The 22,851-nt window shown below is 38.9% G+C and overlaps 1 protein-coding gene across 2 annotated transcripts; it reads left to right on the top strand.

Moving 5' to 3' along the window:
* The first annotated feature begins 2,533 nt into the window (after positions 1-2,533).
* On the top strand, positions 2,534-22,634 carry ZNF239 (zinc finger protein 239). 2 transcript variants are annotated; one of them, XM_015586611.2, is made up of 4 exons: positions 2,534-2,619; positions 3,383-3,419; positions 9,692-9,818; positions 18,322-22,634. In XM_015586611.2, the coding sequence occupies exon 4, from the start codon at positions 18,416-18,418 to the stop codon at positions 19,799-19,801; it is 1,386 nt and encodes a 461-aa protein (XP_015442097.1). In that variant the 5' UTR covers positions 2,534-2,619; positions 3,383-3,419; positions 9,692-9,818; positions 18,322-18,415; the 3' UTR covers positions 19,802-22,634. The 2 variants fall into 2 exon arrangements, with proteins under 2 accessions (XP_015442097.1, XP_006908440.1); XM_006908378.3 differs by lacking the exon at positions 9,692-9,818 and having other exon boundaries at positions 2,541-2,619.
* Positions 22,635-22,851: the final 217 nt, after the last annotated feature.

Below are 22,851 nucleotides of genomic sequence, written 5' to 3'. Positions count from 1 at the left end.
GTGATCCCCTGAGAAGATGAGGTGACAGATGAATGTGCTATAGTGAAAGTGCTCCCAATTTAGTATCCAAGGTGCTGATATTACCAGCAGCAGGATCTTAGGCAAGTCATGGCTCCTCCCTTTCATTTTCTGTGCCTTCACTTTCAGTGAAAAATAATCCATACTCCACAGCACTGTTAATGGGCAAGGATGAATGCTGGGTCCTGAGCCCAGAGCAAGGCACCAGGAGGAAATCATTAAATGGAAGTCCCCCCACCTATCTCCCAAGAGCTCCCCAGCTAAGGCCTTAAGACCCAGGGGCTTCCTGACCAGTGTTCCTCTAGGCCCCAAACCTTAATAGGCAGAAGATGTAGAGCCTAAATGAAGACCTCCCATACTTCCTCTGAGCACTTGGCCCTAGCAACATGAAGAGCATCCCAGATGAGGAGGGCTTGGCCAAGAGGCTGCACCACTACTGCCTTTCTCCGGGGTCAGGCTTGGAATAAGATGAGAGATGGCAAAAGAGTACTGAATGGGGATGGGGACAGGACTAGGATAGGACTGGAAAAAAAAGTACTATTAAATCATCCACACAGCAGATCATTTGCCTTGGAAAACTGACACAAACCTTATTTCTATGAACCTCACTCTCATTATTTTGGTAAAAAGCTCCTTACCATATTGTAAGCCCACCCAAACAGAGCCCAAGAGGGCCTATCCAACATCAAGGGTGTCTCTGGGCTGGATTTTGATGTCATGCATGAGAGCCTTCACATGGCACAGAGCACCTCCATGTCCATCATGGAACAATTCAGCTTGACATAAGCTTGCCTGCCATAGCCAAGGACTGCTGGAATCATGGCCCCTTCTGCTCATTTCCTCTACCACACCTCTCACTTGTTCCCTGGCCCCATATTATTCAGGCCAGCTTCTTGCTTTCTTTACCATGATCCCATGGCCCTCAGCTTTTCATAGTAATTGTTTCTAATTCTGCCATCACCTTACAGACTTCCTGGGCTTGATAATGATGAGGTTTCCTTACAGAATCTGGGTTTGTACTACTCCAGTTTGCACAACTCCAGTGTGATCCATGGTGATTCCCTGGAAGCCTCATAGAATGGGTAAAACGTATAATGAACATGCCAATACATATGTGTCCATGTCTGTGTGTAACTAATTAAAAGTTAAGACAGGTATGTATGTCACTATAGGATGTGTGTGTATGAGAACCAAGTAACTATCTGTCTACATGAGTGAAACCAGAGTGTGAGAAACAAAACCTGAGACTAGGGAATGTGGTTGGTATGAGTATGAGGTATGAGTATAAGATAGTGTATATGTGTAGAGGAAGCACACATATGGGGGACAGTATGATGAATAAATAATGTGTCAAGGTAAATTTGTTAAGTAGGGTGCAACAGTGTACCAGTCAGCTATTTTCACAATAATTTTATGAAACAAACTATCCCAAAATGTGGTAGGGTATTTTACAATAAAAATTGTTTCATGCTCAGGAATCTACAAGCCAGCTGGGGTCGCGACGATCTAGGCTAGGCATAATTAAGCTTGGCCTCAGGCCACAGGTTGGGTTCAGTTCTGCTCTACATGTCTCTTATTTTTCTGGGACAAGTGGACTGCCCAGGGCATGTCTTTCTCATGGCAGCAGCAGAAATCCTACATAACAAGGCCAATTCACAAGCATTTTTAAAGTATCTGTATCACACCTACCAAACTGTATTAACCAAAGCAAGTGATGCTGCCAAGCCCAACATCAATGGGCCTGGAATTGCATTCTTCCTCTAATAAAATATAAATTATATGGGAAAGAACAGGTGAAAAATTAATACAGGGACTGCTGGTTTCAGTCAAGATGGAATAGCCTCATTTCTCTCAAGTCCTCCCTCCTGTAACTAAAAAATCCTGGGAAGAGTTCTGACTGCTGAGTGGCACCTGACTGATTCCCTCATTTCCTCGAAGTCTTTGCTCCAATATTCTCTACTTAAAACTGCAAAGCATGTCCCAACCCACACACCCCATACCAGCATCCCTCAACCCTCAAACACAGCTCTATTTCCGTAATACATGAATACACCTTATCACACACTATATCATTTATTTATCATAAATACCTATGGCTTGTTTCCCGCACTAAAATTTAACGACCAAGGTGATTTTGGGTTTAAGCGTCTTTAACAGTTGCTGGAACACAGTAGGCCCTCAAATGTTTGCTAAATTAATGAACTTCAGTGACATATAGTCGGATCAGCATATTTTTAATGGTAAAGATGAAATTACGCATGACATTATGTCCTTTTCCCCCAGCAGCACTCTGACAAAATAAAAAACACTTTAATGGGTATTCCTAAAATAATTCTTACCAGTTTGTAATTTAAACACACGAAGATAACGCGAATGCACCAGCCGTTTACCTCAAAGAACAATGTAAAATAGCGCCCCGCCGCCGGGAGCACGCCTTTGGCGCGGCGCCGCGCGAGGCCCAGGGATCAGCACCGGAACTACAAACAGGCAGTGGGCGTGGCCCTCCCGCGGCTTTCTGGGACTTGTCTTTCCCTGCGCTCCTCTCGGGCCGGGGTCACAGTTCGGAATCCTGCGCTTCCAGGTGTCGGATTCCCGTGGGAGGTGAGAGGCGTCTGGCTGCTGGCGCCGCCCGCAGAGAGGCATCCGGCGGTGGGGATGTGGGAGTGCCCTGAGAGACGCGCTAGGCCGAGACCCGAAAGCCTGGACGGGCTGCAGTGGAAGGACGCGCGACCTGGCGGGGGTGCAGTCCAAGGCCGCACGTGTGTCCCAGCGCTGCGACCGCTGCTGCGTCCCCGAGATCCAGCTGCGGTCACCTGAGACGGCCCCTAGCGCGGCTGAGGTTCAGAAAGGCCCTTGGTCTCGCCTGGCTGAGCTCCGGCCTTGGCCGGCCTGGGAGCTTCGTGATTGCCTTTTCCACCCTGGTGACTGGCTTTGTTCCAAAGGTTTTGAGGGGACGTTAGGCTCCTGTGAGGGACTGAGGTTTCTGTCCCCACAGCACTGCCCTCGCTAAAAGGCTGCATCTGAGCTCCTACACCCCAGAAGCGAGTCAGGTCAGGGAAGGTGTCACAGGCATCCAAAATCCATCCCGAGAGGCGATGCATCCAACCGGAGCGCTCCTACTGCTCTAACTAGAACTTGAGGCAGAAATCGGAAAACCTGAATAAATGGACACATCTTAGAGCAGCCAAGAGGGATGTAACCTCATGGGTTGGCGGGGGCTTAGCCTGTTTGATGGGTAGACAGGAGAGGGTGTGTGAAGGGTCGACTGAAAAGAGCTTAGTGGCAGGAGCTGACTTTTTTTCCTACAGTCTTGCTGGACTTGATTTTCATGGCTTTTTCTCTTTCCCCAACTCTACCTTTCCAGGACTCTGTCCAGAGAGGAGTAAATGACCAAATTCCAGGTGAGTTAAGGTTACTTCTCCAAAAATACCATCTCCCTGAGAATAAAAGTAATCTTTCTTTGGACAAAGGAAGGACATCAGTATTGAGTACCTTTTTGATGTCATTTCTTGTCTTTGTTCTATTTTTTCTCCATCTTGTCAGACTCCAGTGTGAGACATATGGTATTTTATTAATATGGGTGTAGGAACATTCATCTATAAGGCCATATAGCTATCAAATGATGTTGTCAAGGTCTGCACAGGTCCCTGATGGCTTTAAATTCCACATCAATTCTCATGGAACCACCATGTATCCATGAACTTGGCCCACTCCCCAGAGCACTGGGCTTATGCTCTTTTGTTATAAGACTGTACACAGCATGGTTGCCTTGTCATTTCTCAAAGCCTGCCTCTTCCTATCAGACATTTCATTCACAATGAAAGTCATTCAAAGCTATTACATGCTCAATCCAGTGCTAAGTAGTCTTAGGAAAACAAACAGCATTAAAAACTACAGTGCTTTCCTTCATCAGCAGATTACATGTATGAAAAAAAAATATGCACATTAACAATAATCATTTATTAAACATGAAAGTGTTAAAAACATGAGAAAATGTGTTAAATAGCACAGTAGTTACCAAGTCACTCCCAGAAATGGTCCTCAACCAGACTGTGCATCAGAATTATCTGTGGTGTTTTTTTAAAAAGTTAAGGTTCCTAGGCAGCCCTGCAGACCTGCTAAAAAGAGAATTTCACTTTTTTTTCACTCCTTTATCCCATTGATCTTTGTACATCCATAGATTTGTTGCATTTATTGTCACATATTTCTCTACATGCTTGATGTGAGCATCTCTAATGTAGGTAAGATGTTTGTCTTTTATGCTTTGGTTGCCTTGTTCCCTTTACCAACATATCTACATGCTTAATCAGTATAATGTTAAATTATCAACTAGCACTTTTTAAAAAACCGATTCCTCGTTTATCGCTATAAAACCATTTCTAGAACGTTACCTCAAGATTAGCACTTAGAATCATGGAATGCTTGAAATGGAAGGGGTCAGCCATCCCCTTTTCTGCCTTGATGTCATCATTTTACAGAGGAGAGTTTTAATTCTGAGGGAGCTCAAGGGAAGCACCATGTCTTCTGTTGCAGACAGCAGAGCCAGAAGTAAACTCCATGTTTTCTAACTCCAGGCTGTTCTTTCTCGATAACTAAACAGGTCTTCACACCAGAAATTATTTGAACAACATATCAGGCTGGATTTCAAGGAAAAATAAATGGTTCTAACACCACCACCACTAAGATCATCTTTTTACTTGATGAATACAGTCCTCACATACATAGAAAAAGACTGTGAACTCCTATAAAAATTGGTTCATTTAGAGGGCGGTAAACTGCCTCAAAGTATTGAGAGCATGCCATCTCTGTGCCTTGAAAAGTAATTGGGGACTTCAGGGGAGATTAACATGAGTAAGACCCTGTGCTCTCTATATTTTCCTTCTCTTCTGCCTGTTTCCTGATGAATATTATTTATTCACTACTGATGAAGTTGGGGTTTGCTAGTATAACAAATTTTGAGATTCTGATATATATTAATAACTTTTTGAATTTAAAGAAAGGACTTCATCTGACTAATACTTGCTGAGTATTTTCTATGTACCAGACATTGTCCTTGAATCTACTGAAAGGCAGGAATCCCAATTTAACCCTGCCTCTGTGACTTGGACAAGTCACTTCACCATTATGAACCTTAGTTTTCTCATCCGAAAATGAGTGTTGAGTTTGATGATCTCGAGGTTCTCTTGTACTTGTAGCATTTGATTATTCTTGTAAATTGAATGTGAACTTATAAATACTTACCATTTAGATTCTGAGTTAGTTGTGCTAGTTGCTGAGGATTCAAAGATTAGTTGAGCATGGCCCCTATCCTTTAGAATCTTAAGCCAATTGAGGAAACAGATTTAATAGCTATAGTAGAGGTACATGAAAGATACTGTGAGATGGAGGAAGAGGAAACATCTAACTCGTCCTCATGCTTCAGAAGGGAGGTTGCTGATTGTCCTAAAACTGAAAGAAGTTCCAAAATGGGTGAGAGAAATATAAGTCAGGGCAGAAGCAATGTGTTAAGGGCTATTTTAGATTAGGGCATGATGTTTGGATGACTACAGGTAATCCAATGTGACTTTAGCTCCTTTCCACCTCCTGCCCTCTTAATTACTGTTTCCTGCCCTAAGTAAGTTGTTTGATCCAGCAGTGATGGGCTCTGAAAAGGAAGTGGAAAGCCACATGATGTATGTAATTTGGAGGAGTTTGACATTTGTCAGGGTAGGGGTTAGACAGGAAACTACTGTCGCATGACCTTCTACTTTGGTTGGCCTTGAGGATATTGAGTCCACTTTCCTAGAATAAGCATGAGTTCCGCCTTGGGGTAACTCATCAGCTCCACGAATACCAGGGGAGACTATTTATCATTCAGAGTCTTTTAGTCACAACTTTATCTTGCTTTATCAGGACCACTATTTTCTTTCTTTTTCCTTTCCTCTGTCACACTAATTCCTTTCATTTGGTCCACTGTCATACCATTTCTCATCTTGGAATATTCAGCCTACTCCAAAGTCGGTAGTCCATCAACATAACCTTTCCATTCTCAGCACAAACTTCTCCCCACCACTTTGTGGGATCTTAAAAAATTACTAATTCTGACTATCCAATCTATAGATTGAAAGATGACAAAACTTGTACTTTGAAGACCTAGCAAGGAATTATTGTGATCAAAATAAGAAATGAAGACCTTACCTAGGACAGTGGCAGTAGAAATAAAGAAGAGGTAACACATTGGAAGGAGATTTAGGAGACAGCATTGACAAGATCTGAACATTGTTGAGGTAGGGAAGGAGTCTTGACAATCCAAACTGTGGGATATAAGATGGATAAAAAATAAAAGGGAACAAAGATAACTGGTGGACTTTAATCTCAGAAGGGAGGAAAAGATTCAATCTAGAATGCATAGGGAAAGGTTAACCTTGGACAAAAAAACTTTTTCTCTGAGGTTGAGAAGAAAAAGTCTAAGGAGTGGCTAATCCGATTGCTTGATATTCGCTGAGCCAGGTTGTACTAACGGATTTGTTTATGTCACTCTAAGGCAGCACCCTCTACTTCCATTTCTTTGTCCCATCTTTGCAGTAGGGATTTGCAGGCCTCTCTAGCCTCAGACACAGTGGAGGCTTGTGACCTTGAGGGGAAACTTCCACTTGCCTCACTGTCACCTTCTCCACTGGTGACTAATAGTGTAGTCAAGTCATTCCTTTGAGGGATTGTGGGGGAGGGAAGTTAAGGAGGGAGTTGGTAGTGCCACTTCAGCCTTAGGCCTCGTGAGCTCTTCTGAAGGTTACTGAGCATTTCCCTGTCTCAGAGTTAAGTTGCTCCTTTGGGTTTCACTTGGCTCTCATTTGTTTTCATATCCTGGTATAGTATCCTGGTTTTTTTTTTTCTGCGTGTTTTAGTTTTGTTTTAGTATCTTGGTATAGTATCCTGGTTTTTTTTTTTCTGCATGTAGCCTGTAGACTGGTGCCAGCCCACAAACAGCTTGTTACCAGTCTGCAAAGACATAAAGACAGAAATTGAGAGTTTTACACTTTCATATCTGTTGAATCTAATAATTTTAAAAGTTGGCATTGATATTTTATATGTCTTTATTGTATTTTACAAAATTGTCAGTCTGTGACATATTAGAAATTTTTTTTAAAAAAAGTGGTCCTTCACCAGAGGCAGTTTGAAAACTTTTGCTCCACTGACAGAACCCTGAGGGAACAGATTCACTTTGAAGTTAACTAAATATTTGGACTCCTCTTAGGTGCCAGGCTCTGTATGAGGCCTTGAGGATGCAGTTTTTTTTTAAGGAACTTATGTCTTAGTGGGAAGAGACAGACAGTAAATAAAGCAGACAAATATATAAGAAAATGAGATAAGGCATAATTAGTACAAAGAAATTAAAACGGGGGAAGTGATAGTTTGGGGCATCTGGTATTTTCGCCATAGTCATCTTTACTGCAGCATTTTTGCTGCATACATTTTGCAACATAACTAATTAGCCATAAAGCAATTTTTCTGTAAAAGAAAAAATATATATATATATATGAATCACAGTAAGAGAGAGACATTAAAAAGGACATAAAATTAAAAAGACTTAATTGTGAAATACAAACTATTTGAATACATTTAACGTGTGTGTAGATTCATGGCAATACTGCTCAAATAACTGATTTTATTTTGTGGATTGTGCCTAAGCACTTGTCTTCATTCTCTGAGAAATGTGAGTTCAACTTTGCACCCCCAAGAAGGCACTCAGCCTTTCTCTTCCCCTTGTAGTGTGTTTAAAAATAAGAAACCAGTTCTTGGGGCAAATCATCATCATTTGATAGAAATGCTAACTGTTCTAATACTACCACCACCACATCTATCTATCACCATTACGAGGGCTAGTTAAGATTTACATATAATATAACAATGGGAGTGACTGCGAATGTCACCAATGGAGAAATGAAACCAAACTGACAACTGGCTTAAATACATTAGTCTGCTGAATGTAGTTGATTTGTCAGTGGAGCAATGAAACCAACCAAAGAAAATACAGTCAACCATTTTATCTTTTTTACAGCAGTTGATTGATTTATCAATGAAAAAATAAACCAAGCAAAAAACCCAAACTATCAACCAGTTATTTTATCTTTTTTACAGCAAAATTTCCTTACTATTAGTTATACAGTGATATTTGCGACAAAAATACTTGTGGCAAAGATGCCATGGCAAAAGTACTGAGAACCATTTTTTTTGGTGTTACTGTGGATTAGGTGGTCAAGGAAATGATTCTCTGAGGAGGTGGCAATTCGGCTGAGACCTGAATAAGGAACCAGGCATGTGAAGATGTGAAAAAAAAACATTCTGGGCAGAGAGGACAACTAGTGCAAATGCTCTAAGTAGGAATGTTTGATGTGATCAAGGATTTGCCAAGTGTGACATATCAGGTAGGAGTGAATCAGAGTTGGAGAATTGACAGGATGCCAGTCTGTAAAGCCTTGCAGGCCAGGATGAAGTCTGGATTTTACTCAATGTCCATTGAAAAGCCTTTAGAGAGTTTCATGCCTGATGTGTGTGTTTTAAAAGATCACTCGCTGTTATGTGGAAAATTCATTGTGTGGAAGAGCAAGAGAGACAAATAAGGATGTGGAGAGTTAATGACAGCTGGGGCTCATAATGATAATAGTGCAAAACAGAAGTGGGTAGATTCAGATATCTTTTAGAGGTAGAGTTGATAGGACTTGGTAATGGATAAAATGTGAGGAAGAGAGAAAAGAGACTTACAGGATTTTGGCTTGAGAAATTGAGTGAGTCATATGAATATTTACTAAAATGAGGACAACTAGGGAAGAGCAGATATCAGTGGAGATTGTTGGGAGCAAGAGTTTCAATGGGGCCTATTAGGTCCTTTTAGACATCCAAGTGTAGATAGATGTTACGTGGAAAGTTGGAGCCTAGAGTTAAGGGGAAAGACTGGGGATGGAGATAAGTATTTGCAAATACCAAAGGAGAGTGTATTATGGTTGTGTGTACATATGCTATGTTATTTTTTCCAGTAACGTTCAACTAAGTTTAGAAGAAGAAAGGACATATGGTTGATATGACTAGGGAAAAATTTGAGATCTGAAGTACATTTTGGTTAAGAGGGAAAAAAGGGATTAAAGGATGGTTATTTTGATAAAGCAGATGCGATTGAAAAGGAAGAGCAGAAAGAATTGGAAAATGTTTTTAAGGTGTGGATATTAAGATATTAATATTTCAAATGTAGAGTGGTCCAAATAGTGAAATGATATGGTTATTGGGTGCGAAATGAGGCAGAGATCATTAGCACTACAAAAATTAAAAAATGTGATGTTAGAGTATTGGGTAAATTGTTCTTATGAGTGTTGAGTTTTGAGGAGGAATTGTAGGAATTGGGTGGAAAGGACAACTCAGCAATGACCACGAGATGGCAGTGTATAGGAAAGATTCAGTAGCTGGATAGCTTGAGCTTGAGTGATTTGTGGGTAGAAGGGGAAGGATTTGGAAGGAAGATGTAGCAAAGTACGTGAGAAAGGAAAGAGTTTCCAGCAAAACTTGATTTAGATCCCTTAGATCCCTAAACTGTACACTTCTGTACCCCTCTAACCTTTTCCAGTGCTATCATCCTCACCTTCCTTTCAGGGTGTTTGTGCAGATGGTTGTTAGTTAAGGAGGAATGTGCTTAATGTTTTAGGAACCAGTAATATTCAAGGATTTCTCTGTGGACTTCACTGAGGAAGAGTGGGGTCACCTGGACCCTGCTCAGAGGAAGCTACACAGAGCTGTGATGCTGGAGAACTACAGCCGCTTTGTCTCAGTGGGTAAGAACATGAGCCTGGACACCTGACCATTGAAGTCTTTGTTTCTTCTATTCTAAATAGCGATGGGGACCCAGGAGCTATGGTTCAGGAATCAAAGTTTCCTAATTTCTTTTTGGCACAAAAGGATATTTCTGGTTATTTTAAGCAACTATAAAACTGTACTTGGTAAGAATTGGAGACTAGTAGCTTTACTGAGTTGTCTGAGAAACCATACCTGGTTCATCCCTGATAAACCAGAGTTTGGGACTCATTTTACTTTCTGTACAATTATTCCATCCCTATGTGTTTCCCCAATGTGATCTCTCAGAGCAAGTTGAAGATAATTATGTAATGGAGAACAAATTTCAAAGGAATCGGCTAGGCACCGTGGCAAGTTACAGACCCAGGCTAATCCATGAGAGGAGACCCTTTTTAAATGTTCCAGGAGTTCTCTTTGAAGTTCTTTGGTAGAGAAAGCTGAGGCTTCAAGGATACTTTCCACAAACTGTAGCTATTCACTTACTCTCCCTTCTTCCTTTTCAGAAGGTTGTGGTCTTTTTCATTCATGCTGACCCTCTCTTATGTGTACTCTATCTTTTCCCATGTTTTCCCCACATGGTCTTGAACTATCTTTGCTTGGACTTTATTTTCATTAAAAATCCTCCTGCCCTACAATATCTAGTTTCTATAGCTTCTTTTCTTACACATTCATAGATTCATCCATCTCTCCTTCTGAATATAAGACAATATTGTGGTGTGACAAAATCACATACCCTAGAGATAGATAGGGGCATAATTGATATAGTTTTTCTCAGAAACATTGACTGCTTGAAGCAGAGTCTTAAGCATTTTTGATGTAATAATTCATTTTTAGGTATCTGTCCTGAGGAATTAATCAGTAACTCCAACTGAAAATTATAAACAAAGATAAGTCATTATAGAATTATTTATTTAAAATAGTGAAGAAATTACCAAATAGATCAGAGGGGCTTGGTTACACAAGTTGTAGGGGATCACAAAAAAGAAAAATCTGTGGCAATTAAAAAATATACTGATAACGAGTTTTTAATCAGGAAGATACATGTTTGCCTACAAGGTTGAACCATGTGAAATTTCCATTTTGTAGTAAAAAACACATTCTATAAAAACAACTGAAAAAAAGTATCCTGTAATGGTGGCTTTTAGGGTTTTTTTCCTGCTTTAGTCCATATGGTTCTCTTCCTTCAGTAACTGTGTCTCAGAAACCATTACTTTCAACAAAACCTGGGGTGAGATGAGCACCACAGAGCTAAGTGTTCTCTGCAGGTGCTGAGAGCCATCCATTTCCATTTTCTTTTGATAAACCCAGTGCCTGTGCTCTATCCTTGTACCAAAACTGCTCACTTGGAGGTCACTGTTATTAAACTTTTGTCCCTTTCAGAACTTTTCCTTTTTAAATTTTTCTTTCAAAGTATTTACTATTACCAGTTTTTCTAATGGTTTTCATAGTGTTCATCTTAATCTTAAAATTTTTTGACTTGTATGAAATTATAGTTTTTGTTTCCTCTGGCCTCTTTTTTTTCTGCATATTCACTGGCTTCTCTGTCTTTAATGTTGGAAATCTCAAAAGTCTCGTTCCTTTGATCGTATCGGTGTTTCTCAGTTCTTACCCCCTTGGGGACAATAGTGCCCCTGTCATGAATCCACACTGTGTATGTATACCTGTCTGCATCCCTCAAAGAGCTATCATACATTTAAATGATTTCAACTGCCCTTTCTACTTTGATAACCCTAATGTCTTTATTTCCTATCCTTGTATTAAATTCTATTCCTAGGTATTTTTTTGGCTATGGGATGTCTACACTTGAATATACAATGTCACTTCAAATTCAGTGTACTGAGAATTTTCAAATTTCTTTTCCTTTTTAATATCTCTTATCATATGCCTACTTTTGTCAATATTAACATTCTTCTCGTCCCCTAGTTTAAAAACAGGCCCTTACTAAGCTTCTCCCTCCCTGTCCTCAGTATCTGCAGTTCTCTTACCAATTCTTTTTTACTTTAAATCCTTTTAATTTATTAATACCTTAAGTCCCACAGGTGTCACCCTAAAATGGGGCCACTTAACACTTGCATTGTGGTAACAATCAGCCTGATTGTGGGTATTATTCTTCAAGTTCAAGTTAGATGTTGTGACTTATCCCCCGCCTCCAAGCATATCATTTATAATATCACGCGTTGGATAAAAAACTGGAATTACCTTTAGTTGCTGGTATAGAGCCTCTAAACTCCCACCTGGCTTTTGAGGCCCTTTGTGCCCTGCTCTTACCTATAGAGCACTGTTTTCTGATATCCCAATTTTGCCCTCCTTCCAGCTAAGCCTGTTTTCCTGAGGTCCTCCATGCTTCTTGGCTCTGGAACCTTTGATTATATCGTGCTCTGGTTCCTGATTAATTTTGTCCTTTACGATTTTATTCAAGGTCCATTGTCTGTGTGAAACCTTTGATCGCCCCTCCTCTTCTTTCAGAACCTTAAATTTATATCTCACAGTCTCAGACCTGTGTATGCTTTTGTATGCCTTCATTTTAACTGTTGGATCTACAAATCTGACTTATTTTTCTTGTTTCCAGCCAGGTTTCTGGAAGGAAAACAATGTATCTATTACTTCCTGTACTGTGTATACATGGCCAACATTTAAAAATTGACTGCTATGTTTAGCAGGAAAGAAATATTTCTTACAGTCTTATGAAAGAGACATCAAGTAAACACAATATATTACTATAAATTGATAAGTCCTATGAAGGATAGACAGTGCGCTCTGAAAATAAAGGCGTGGGATGGGACGAGGGTGATGTGTAAATTGTTTGGTTTCAGAGGAAGCCTCTGAAGTGACATTGAAACTGAGATCCAAAGGATTAATAGATATTAAACAAGTTATTGGTTAGAGGAAGAATATCCCAGGCAGAGAGATGTGTGAGAGAAGACCCAAAGACCTGGAATAGTGTGGGAAGAGGTGGTGGGCAGGGCCAGGCTCATCTGTGGCTCTTTGAAGGCATTGGTAAAAAGTGTGGATTCATGCTAAGTTCAGTGGGAAGCCAGCGGAACAACGGGGTGGTATGATCTGATTTACCCCAGTATCACTGGGACTGCTTTGTAGAGAGTGGTTTGCAGAGGGGGCAAAAGCGAAGTAGGATATGTGCCCCTAGTTTCAAGCTCTGCTCTAAGTTTTCCTTTTAAATTCATATAAAATCGAACATAGTTGTCTAGCATTTTTTATGCAACATTAAAAATTCTCAAAAATTCAAAGAACACAGAAGTATTATGTGAAATAAAATCACCAGTAATTGTTTATCCTGTTTTTTCTATGTACTCCATACATTCATGTGTATGTTACAAATATATGTGTTAAGATTATATAAGATTAGACTGTATGTATTTTTCAGTTGGGTATTTTCTGCAGTATGTCTTGGAAACCTTTGTTGTCATATTAACTTTCTATAAAAGGGCCTCTGTCATTATGTCAGGATTTTCTTCTAATATTATATACTCATTCTTAATCATATTTTAAATATTTGAAACAACTAACATCACAAGGTTTTATTACTACTTATAATACCTACCATTAATATAATTCCTGCCCACTGATTTTCATAGACCTGTCATTTCCACAGCTATTTCCAAGTATTATTCAGCTAGGATGTTGAAGCAGTGTCCTTTGACCATTTAATAATTTTGGTCCATCTCATGATTTAACTGTTCCAAACTGCATTGTTTTACTTTTATCATTTTCTCCTTTTTCTTTTTGCCATTACTTTTAAACTTTGTAAACAAAGTAATACATTCACCTAGATAAAGCGAATTATGTGGAAAGGCTAACAATAAAAACCCATCTCCATGCTCTGCTGTTCCTTGTGCTGTTCCTTCTCGGAGGCACTCAGTTTTAATTCTTTCGGCTATTCCTTATTGTGCTTGCCTTCATATTTCTAATAATATGCAGCTACTACTTTAAAAAAAAAAAAGAATTAAACATAAAAAGGTGTACAATGTTATTTGTCAATTATATTTAAATAAAGCTGAACAAAAAAGTACAATGAGGATTCTGGACATGCTGGGGAACGGTGGAAAATAAATTATGCATGAGCAGCAAAGAAAAGTAAAATCTCCAAGTATGCTAAATGTTTTTAAGTTATTAAAGTTATACTGCAAAAATAAAAAATAAAAAGGTGCACGGTGAAAACTTTCTTTCATGTCCCCAGCTCCACTCTACCTAGGTTCTGATTGTTTGCAGATCCTGTGCAAATATCATTTCACAACTGTACCTGGAAATTTGAAGAATTGAAGCTTCCAAGCCAGAATGCTAAGTGTATATGTTTGTGCTTTTGATTGATAATTGTCAAAATGTCCTTCTTAGGAGGGTGATACCAATTTACACTCATAGTGTATGTCCTCAGGCTTTGGGTTTTTGCCAGTGTAACAGGTAGAAATTGGTACCTCAGTATAGTTTTCTTCTGAATGTATTATATTATGATGTACTGCTATTTTTGTTTCTAGATATTCGATATTTTTTATTGACTTCTTTATATCATAGATGAGGATCTAGCTCTTTTACGTTACATGCCCATCCTCCCAAGAATTTGTCAGTCACATCAGTGATTAATGCTTATATTGAATTTGTAATTCTTATTCCCTGCAGAGTCAAGTAGTATACTATGGTTACACTTCCTTTTTTTTCCTTTCCTAAAGCTAAAACTTGCTTGTTAAAATATATTTTATGTAGGGGGGATTTTCATTTCATACTGCTTTATAGGGTTTTCATTAGTTTGCTTAATTACTATTGTTTGTTTTATGTATCAACAATTTATTCAACTTAATTTTCTGTTTTTTTGACTTCTTTGATCATTGCTGTTTCCTTTTTTTTGTCTTTGTTCTTAGGTACATTCTATTTTAACAAGGGACTTCTCAAATTACTTTGTACTATAAAACCTCAACTTCTCTTTTCTTCAGTATACTCTGGATATTACCTTGTAGTGTTCTTTTTTATTTTTATTTTATATTAGTGTCAGGTATACAGTATATTGATTAGACATTTATATAGCTTATGAAGTGATTCCTCCGATTACTCTAGCGCCATCTGGCTCTACACTTAGCCAGTACAATATAATTGACTCTATTCCCTATGCTGTACTCTACATCCCCATCACTATTTTGTAACTACTAATTTGTATTTCTTTATCCTTTCACCTTTTTCACCCAACCCCCCTCCCCTTGGCCATCACCAGATTGTCCTCTGTATCTGTAAGTCTGTTTTTGTTTAGTTTGTTCCTTTTGTTCGTTATGGTCCGCATATAAGTGAAATCATATGGTATTTATCTTTCTCTGTCGGACTTATTTCATGCAGATTAATACCCTCTAGATCAATCCATGTCATCTCAAGTGGTAAGATTTCATTTTTTTATGGCTGAGTAATATTCCATTGTATATATGAACCATAACTTCTTTATCCAATCATCTGCTGATGGGCATTTAGGTTGCTTCCATATCTTGGCTGTTGTAAATAGCAATCACTGCTATTTCTTGTATCATTATCATCTTTTTCTTAAAGTAATTAAAAGTTTTTTTGCTATAGTACATTCTTTAGTAATTATTTCAGTAATTGTTTAAATCCTTTCTCGTCTGAAAAAGTGTCTGTTCCTCCCACTGAAATGATTGGCTGGGTATAGAATACTAATTTCATAATGACTTTTCCTCCAAAATTAGAAGATATTTCTCAGTTATCTTCAGGTGTCCAGTATTGCTGATTAGTAGTTCAGTGTCAGTATAATTCTCATTTATTTGCATTTTCTGGGATTTCTTTTTCTCTTGAAGTCTTGAGGTTTCATATACTACTTTTAACATTCAGTGGGACCTGAATCTTGAGTTCTAGGAAATATTTTGGGTTTTTGTTGTTGTTGTTGTTATTGTTGTTGTTGTTGTTGTTTCTTTAATCATTTATTTCCTTTCATTCTATCTCCACTATATGCATAGAACTCCTACAAGATGGGTGTTTACCTTTTCTCTCCATCTATCCATCCTTTTACTCCACATTCTAGGAGAATCCCTCAGTCTCCCATATTAGCTATGTGTTTATTGTGCTATTCAGCCCATCTAGATTGCAGGCCTTAGAATCAGACTGCCTGACACTTAGCTGCTTAACCATTACAACCTCTGTTTCCCTGTGTGTAGAATGGGTATCCTAATAGTTCCTCTTACATAAGATCGTGCGGCTACTGAGTGCTTCAGACCAGTAGAGTAGGTATTATTATGATTATCATCTTTTTCAATCCTTTTATTAATTTAGAAGAATCTGATTTTTAATGGCATGTGTTTATATTTTATTACTAGATTGTGTTGTTTTTCTAGATGTGATATCCTCTCAGATTTCTCTGGGGTTTTAGTTATGTACCTTTTAAATTCTGTTTCCTCTGTTCACTATTTCTTGAGTTTGTGCCACTCTTTGTTGAAATTACTTTCTACTTTTTTGTCTGCTTACAGTTCTTACTCTCATTTTTTTAAAAGTCTTGTGTTCATAGTATGATACTGGAGTGTACATATTTAGCTGACGCCAAACCCTCTTTGGTACATGCAAATTCTACTGATAGGGGACACCTCTGCTGACTGGGCTTGGGATGGATATAATAAGAACCCAGATGGTAAGTGGTGTGGAGCACTTTTTTTGAGGTTGCCTCTTCAAGCAGGTCAGTTATCTGGGGCATGCCCTGCTTTGATCTCCAGCTCTGGGTTATCTGTTGTCAGAAATCCTGCTTCAGGGGTTACCTCGAGGCTTTGTCTTGGACACATATGGAGTCAATTGCTTCTTTTCGTACCTTAATCAACCTGTCATTGTGCAGGTTCAGTATTACCTCAACTTCCACTTCTCTTTTCAGCCTAACAAACACAATTGAGAGTCTTTCTTTAGCAGATCATTTATTTTGTTCTTGAGATTTTTTTTGGAGCCACTTTTGTTAGCCACCCAATATTTCATTTTCTGTGGGGAGGAGGATGGTTGGGAGAGTGGCGCTGCTGATGGCAACAACTAGTCCAGCCATCAGAAATGTCTGACATGAATTAACAAACCTGAATTTCCAAGATAAACCTCTCTTATTTTATAATGGTTGATTCCGAGTTTGGAATTTGAATTTCTAGGGCTTCTTGAGGAGATCTCTTACTCTTTCAAGAAGTCTTCTCCTGTACATGATTTGAGCTGTACATTATTTTCCTAGTTTCTCCATCATTCCTAATCCATCTGCTCTTTATCATCTAGGACTTCCTCAACATTTTTATTCTAGTGATGACAACTTTTTTTTCCCCAAGACTATTACTGATTTCATTTTTGTTATCAGCGTAATATTAGGATAGTCACTCTCATTGTTTTGGCCAATATATATACTAGTTAAGTTCAAAATCTGTATTCTAGCAAGTTCTCTTTCAGGAGTTCCAGACACATATATCTCACTGCTTACTGAACAGTGCAATAAGGTTCCACCAGCACCATAAATTAAACATCAGATTTAGAATTTGTCATCTGTCCTCCTTCTCCACTCCAGCCTTTTCCTCTTACATTCCCTATATAATTACATAGCACCCTAGTCACTCAAGCAAGAAATAGGGGACCATGGTTGGTGCCTTCTTTCCCCTCTACATTTAGTTAGTCATCATATGATTTAGAGTCTCTCTCTCCCATTCTTTCCATACTCATCATCCTTACCACTTTTCTCCTGATTTGCTACAGCAGTTGTCTCCCTAACTAAAGCCTTGCTCATTGATGAGCAAGTCAGTCATTTCACTCCCAATCAAAATCCTTTAATAGCTTGAAATTCTAAGGGTTTTAGCCCTAAATTCTTAGTAGTACACATCAAACCCTTTAGTCTGGCTCCTGCCATCCTCTCCAGGACTTACTTTTTACCACTGTCATTTGCTTTATATACTTCACGAGATGTCATTTATTCTTTTCCTGAACATGTCATATTTTTCTCTCCACATTTCACTTTTTTTTCCCTTACATTTGTCCCCAGGTTTGGGTCGAATGCCCCTACTCTGTACTCCCATGCCTGGTTGTGCCTGAATCTACTGTAGCACTAATATGATGTTATCTTTGTTGATACAATTGTCTTCCTTCCCAGTAGGCACTAGCTTATTAAGCAAAGAGATTCGTTTTCTTCCTTGTATCCCTAGCATCTATTTTGGGGTTGCCAATTAAATGCAAATTTAATTAAAATAAAATGAAGTAAAGTGAAATGAAATGTAATTTATGGCAAGGGTATGGGATTCATAGCCTTCTGCAGAGTTAGGAGAGGAATACTTTTATTGGCTGTGTTTAAAAGTAGAAACAAGATTACTGTCATGTGTACCCAAGCCTTCTCTCTGATATAACCCAAAGGACATGACTATAAGGACAAGACCGAACTTTTCCTCGTTACTAAGTCTTCGGGACTTAGGCACTCCAATTCTAAAATCTTGAAATCTACGCTTTGTTTGTTCTTATCACTGAATTCTCTTTGTTCTCTAGGAGACCTGAATGAAAATTCTGTGGAGAGTCTTCAAGAGAAAGGACTTAGGGATCAGTTATATAAACAGTTTTCCTACTGGCTAATTTTGAAGAGATGGCCAGTACGATAACTGGTAGTCAGGATTATGTTGTGAATCTTCAAGGGGAAGTGTACAGAAACCCCGAACTAGATCTTTCCCCTTATCAAAAGTGGGGAGAAGCATCTTCTCACGTTTCCAGAAACAAGAGCTGTGTAGTAACCTTTCAAAATGATGATTTCAAAAATATAGAAAGTGAAGATTATTTGTCTTTGAAAGTTCCGAATCATATGGCCACTCAGGACTCCTCAGTGACGTTCTGTAAGAATGAGCCCCAGGATCCTCAGGAAAGCACAAGTCTGTTTGTAACTGAAGAAAGCACTGAAAGAAAATTGATGGGAAGAAAAAGTCCTCCCATAGACCATTGTTCAGAGAACCATCATATTAAATCTACATCTGATGTAACAGAACTGGTCTCGCCATTGATCAGTGGCAAGGCAATCTGCCAGAATGGCCAATCAAAAGAATCCTCAGATCCCTTTGACTGTAACCGCAAAGACATTTATGGGTGGAAATCATGGGTGGTCAGTCATCAGAGAGCTCATACAGAGGAGCATCCCTGTAACTGTTATGACTGTGGGAAAATACCCAACACCAGCTCAGATAGTCATCTATGTGAGAAAATCCACACTGCAGAGAAACAATACCAATGTAGTCGGTGTGGTAAGGACTTCAGTGAGAGCTCAGAACTACTGCTTCATCAGAAAGACCACACAGAAGAAAAACCCTACAAATGTGAACAGTGTGGAAAGGGCTTCACGAGGAGCTCAAGTCTCCTCATCCATCGAGCAATCCACACTGATGAGAAACCTTATAAGTGTGACAAGTGTGAGAAAGGCTTCACGAGGAGTTCAAGTCTGCTCATTCATCATGCAGTCCATACAGGTGAGAAACCTTATAAATGTGACAAGTGTGGGAAGGGCTTTAGTCAGAGCTCCAAACTGCATATTCACCAGCGAGTGCACACTGGTGAGAAGCCCTATGAGTGTGGGGAGTGTGGAATGAGCTTCAGTCAGCGCTCCAACCTGCACATCCACCAACGGGTCCACACAGGAGAGAGGCCCTACAAATGTGGAGAGTGTGGGAAGGGCTTCAGTCAGAGTTCAAACCTTCACATTCACCGGTGCATACACACGGGCGAGAAACCTTACCAGTGCTATGAGTGTGGGAAGGGCTTTAGCCAGAGCTCAGATCTCCGCATCCATCTTAGAGTCCACACTGGAGAGAAGCCCTATCACTGTGGCAAGTGTGGGAAGGGATTTAGCCAAAGCTCCAAACTCCTCATCCACCAGAGAGTACATACTGGAGAGAAGCCCTATGAGTGCAACAAGTGTGGGAAGGGCTTCAGCCAGAGCTCCAACCTCCACATCCACCAACGGGTTCACAGGAAAGATCCCCATTAAAGAGCTCTTCAGTCACATGCTTGTACAAGACTTCGGTGTTTTTAACATCACTTTTTGTAGTCAGTGCAGGAGAGAGATAATAAGAATTATTCAGATAGGTTCCCTCATTGAAAAATCATTCATTCATTTAAAGGATTTAAATACCAAGAATTTTGTTATGCTATGCAGTGAATTGATTGTTCTAGTTCCTTAGTTGGTTAGAATGAACACGTCTGTACTCAGTAGTTCAGCCAGTGTTATTAGAACTACCTATCCTACCCAGTATTTACAACAGCAAGAACTTGTCATTTATCCAAGCAGAACATGTTTCCCTTTGTTCACAATCTCTGAGAAATCAGAACTCGGACTTGTCACCAAGTTATGTGCCTTGTGATTTTCATATTTCCTTCCAGCCCTGAGTAGCTCTGTCTAAACTATGATTGTTGGTTTTAGGCCAGGGGGAGGGCGATTGGAGATAAAATAGACATGGAAATTTTTTGTGTTTATTGCAAAAATGTATAACAGTCTGTGGCCACACAACAAGGAGGTGGAGAAGAGCTACTCGTAGTATGCCCTATACACCACTTTATAGCATGTTGAACCCTCTCATCCCCCTAAAGCAACTGCTCAAGACCATAAGTACTGTAGTTCTTTTTCCTGGTTTCAGCTAGTCTGTCGCCACCTCATATGACATCCCCAAACTAAAGCTAAGTAGGTTATATACACCATGTTGAAACATATCAAATGAAGTTGAAACCTATTTAAGTGAATTTAATTCCTTTCTCAATACTTCCCTCTTGTTTCCTTAATTTCCTTCACTACCATGTTCTATGCTAAGCAAAACAAAAGAGGAGAGAAAGTTTTTGATATTTGTCTCTTCAGGCATATCTCTTTATTTTAATATTTGATGTACTCCAAAAAAAGTAATTTGTTTTTGCAGGATTCCCAGCCTCTTTAAAATTCACTGTAGACATCTAACTCATATTTATAAAGTTATTTTTATATTTGACTAAAAGTACTTCATATAAAAATAGATATATAAAAACTTTTAAACCATATTTGGAGAGTAAGTCTGGGAAGATAAGCCTAAAATACGCATTGTATCATACATAATTCACTTGGGGTGGGATTGGGTATGGAGCTAGAACACCTGAAAAAGTTAGGCATTTATCCTCTAGGAGTTAATATTAGAAACTCATGCAACAATTTAAAGTAGAAAAGTGATTGCAAATACATAACTAGATCCTAAGTTACAATACAGATTGCCATACTGTTGAAAACTGGATTTACTCTGCTATCAAACCAACAGGTTTCTCACAGAGCTCAGGGAAACATTCTCCCTACAAATTTTGTTGACGGGTTTCCTGGGCCACCAACTCATCCCTGTTTTCCTGTGAACACTTTGATTCATTTACATGAGTTTTCTTCCCAAAGTTCTGAGCCTGCATGAGTCTCAGGACGTTGCAAGAGTTAAAAATCTTGATTTGTAAAAGTCCTATGATGTTCATCCCCTTGAACATCCACCATTAGGTCCTCACTTGGAGGAATTTGATGAGATACTCCTCCTTTTCCTAAGGTTCATTTACCTTCATTTTCTTTTAATCTTTTTTATTATGGAAAATTTCAAACAGCAGAAACTAGACAGAATAATAAAAGGTCGCTTCATGAACTAATCACTCAGTTTCAAGTGTTATCAATACATTATCCTATGCCATTTTCATCTCCATCTCTTATAAAAATCTAGAGGATTAATATTTATGAAACTCACCAACTTAGGATTTCTTAAAGTTATTTGTTCACAGGACATTTAATATCAAGAGCTCATGAGTCATAATGCATGTGTGAATGAAAATGGCAATAAAAAATTCTCAAAAGTAAATTTATTCTCTTAATCATATTTCAGTGATATAGCAACCAACATTAATGTTTACAATGGATCGATGGCTATCAAAAATACATTATAAAACTAGAGGCTCATCACACCAGCAGTTTTCAAGGTTATATATATCAACAGTTAATGGGCAAACACTGCCTGTGTATCAGGGAGCAAAGTGGATACTACATATTCATTCAGTTCCGGGGCTATAGCACACTGTTTTTCAAGGAGCAGACTGTTGCATAATCAGAAGTGTGTGCACGTGTGTGTGTACAGTAGCCCCCCATACACACATTCACAGGGGATATGTTCCAAGACCCCCAGTGGATGCCCGGTGAATAGAACCAAACCCTATATGTGCTATTTTTTTCTATACATAGATACCTACGATAAAGTTTAATTTATAAGTTAGGCATACTAAGAGATTAACAACTATTAATAAAAGTTATAACAATATACTATAATAAAAGTTATATGAATGCAGTCTCTCAAAATATCTTGTACTCCACTCACCCTTCTTGTGCTATGATACAGTGCCTAAGTGATGAGATGAAGTGAGGTGACTGACGTAGGCATTGTGACATAACGTTAGGCTGGCTACTACTGACCTTCTGATGAGAGAGCTACTAAGTGACTAACAGGCAGGCAGTGTATACATCATGGATATGCTGGACAAAAGGATGATTGACCTCCCAGACAGGACTGAATGTGATTTCATCAAACTAAGAATGGCACACAATTTAAAACATAAATTGTTTAATTCTGGAATTTTTCATTTAATTTTTTCTAACTGTGGTTTATTATGGATAACTGAAACCACGGAAAACAAAACCACAAATAAAAGCGGACTACTGTATATATACACAAATATACTTACATATTATATGTGTGCATGCATGTGGGAGGGGAACTTAAAATTTTAGAAAAAAATGTACTGCTCACACTCTTTTCCTCAGAACAAACTGTTTACTGAACCAAGTTTTGGTCTCTGTTCTTTCATGCCTTGTGGTTTTGCATATCCGAAAAAGGGACACAACAAATATTGATTCCTTATTTACTGGGCTCCTATACATATTGTGAATGAACTTTTAAGTTTGTATGTCTTTTCCTGTCCTCCTGAGTGAGCTCCAGACTTAGTATCTCTCAAACCCAAACCTGCTCCTTTCCCCTTCTTCTTCATCTGGGTAGTGACACC

The sequence above is a fragment of the Pteropus alecto genome, unplaced genomic scaffold (assembly GCF_000325575.1).
Source record: "Pteropus alecto unplaced genomic scaffold, ASM32557v1 scaffold333, whole genome shotgun sequence".
NCBI classification, from domain to species: Eukaryota; Metazoa; Chordata; class Mammalia; order Chiroptera; family Pteropodidae; genus Pteropus; species Pteropus alecto.
The sequence above is the reverse complement of the archived record's forward strand: the minus strand, read 5'-3'. Positions and strand labels throughout refer to the sequence as shown.

Coding starts and splice junctions, on each gene's coding strand:
- ZNF239 (XM_015586611.2), top strand. CDS start 18,416: ATGGCCAGTACGATAACTGGTAGTCAGGATTATGTTGTGAATCTTCAA.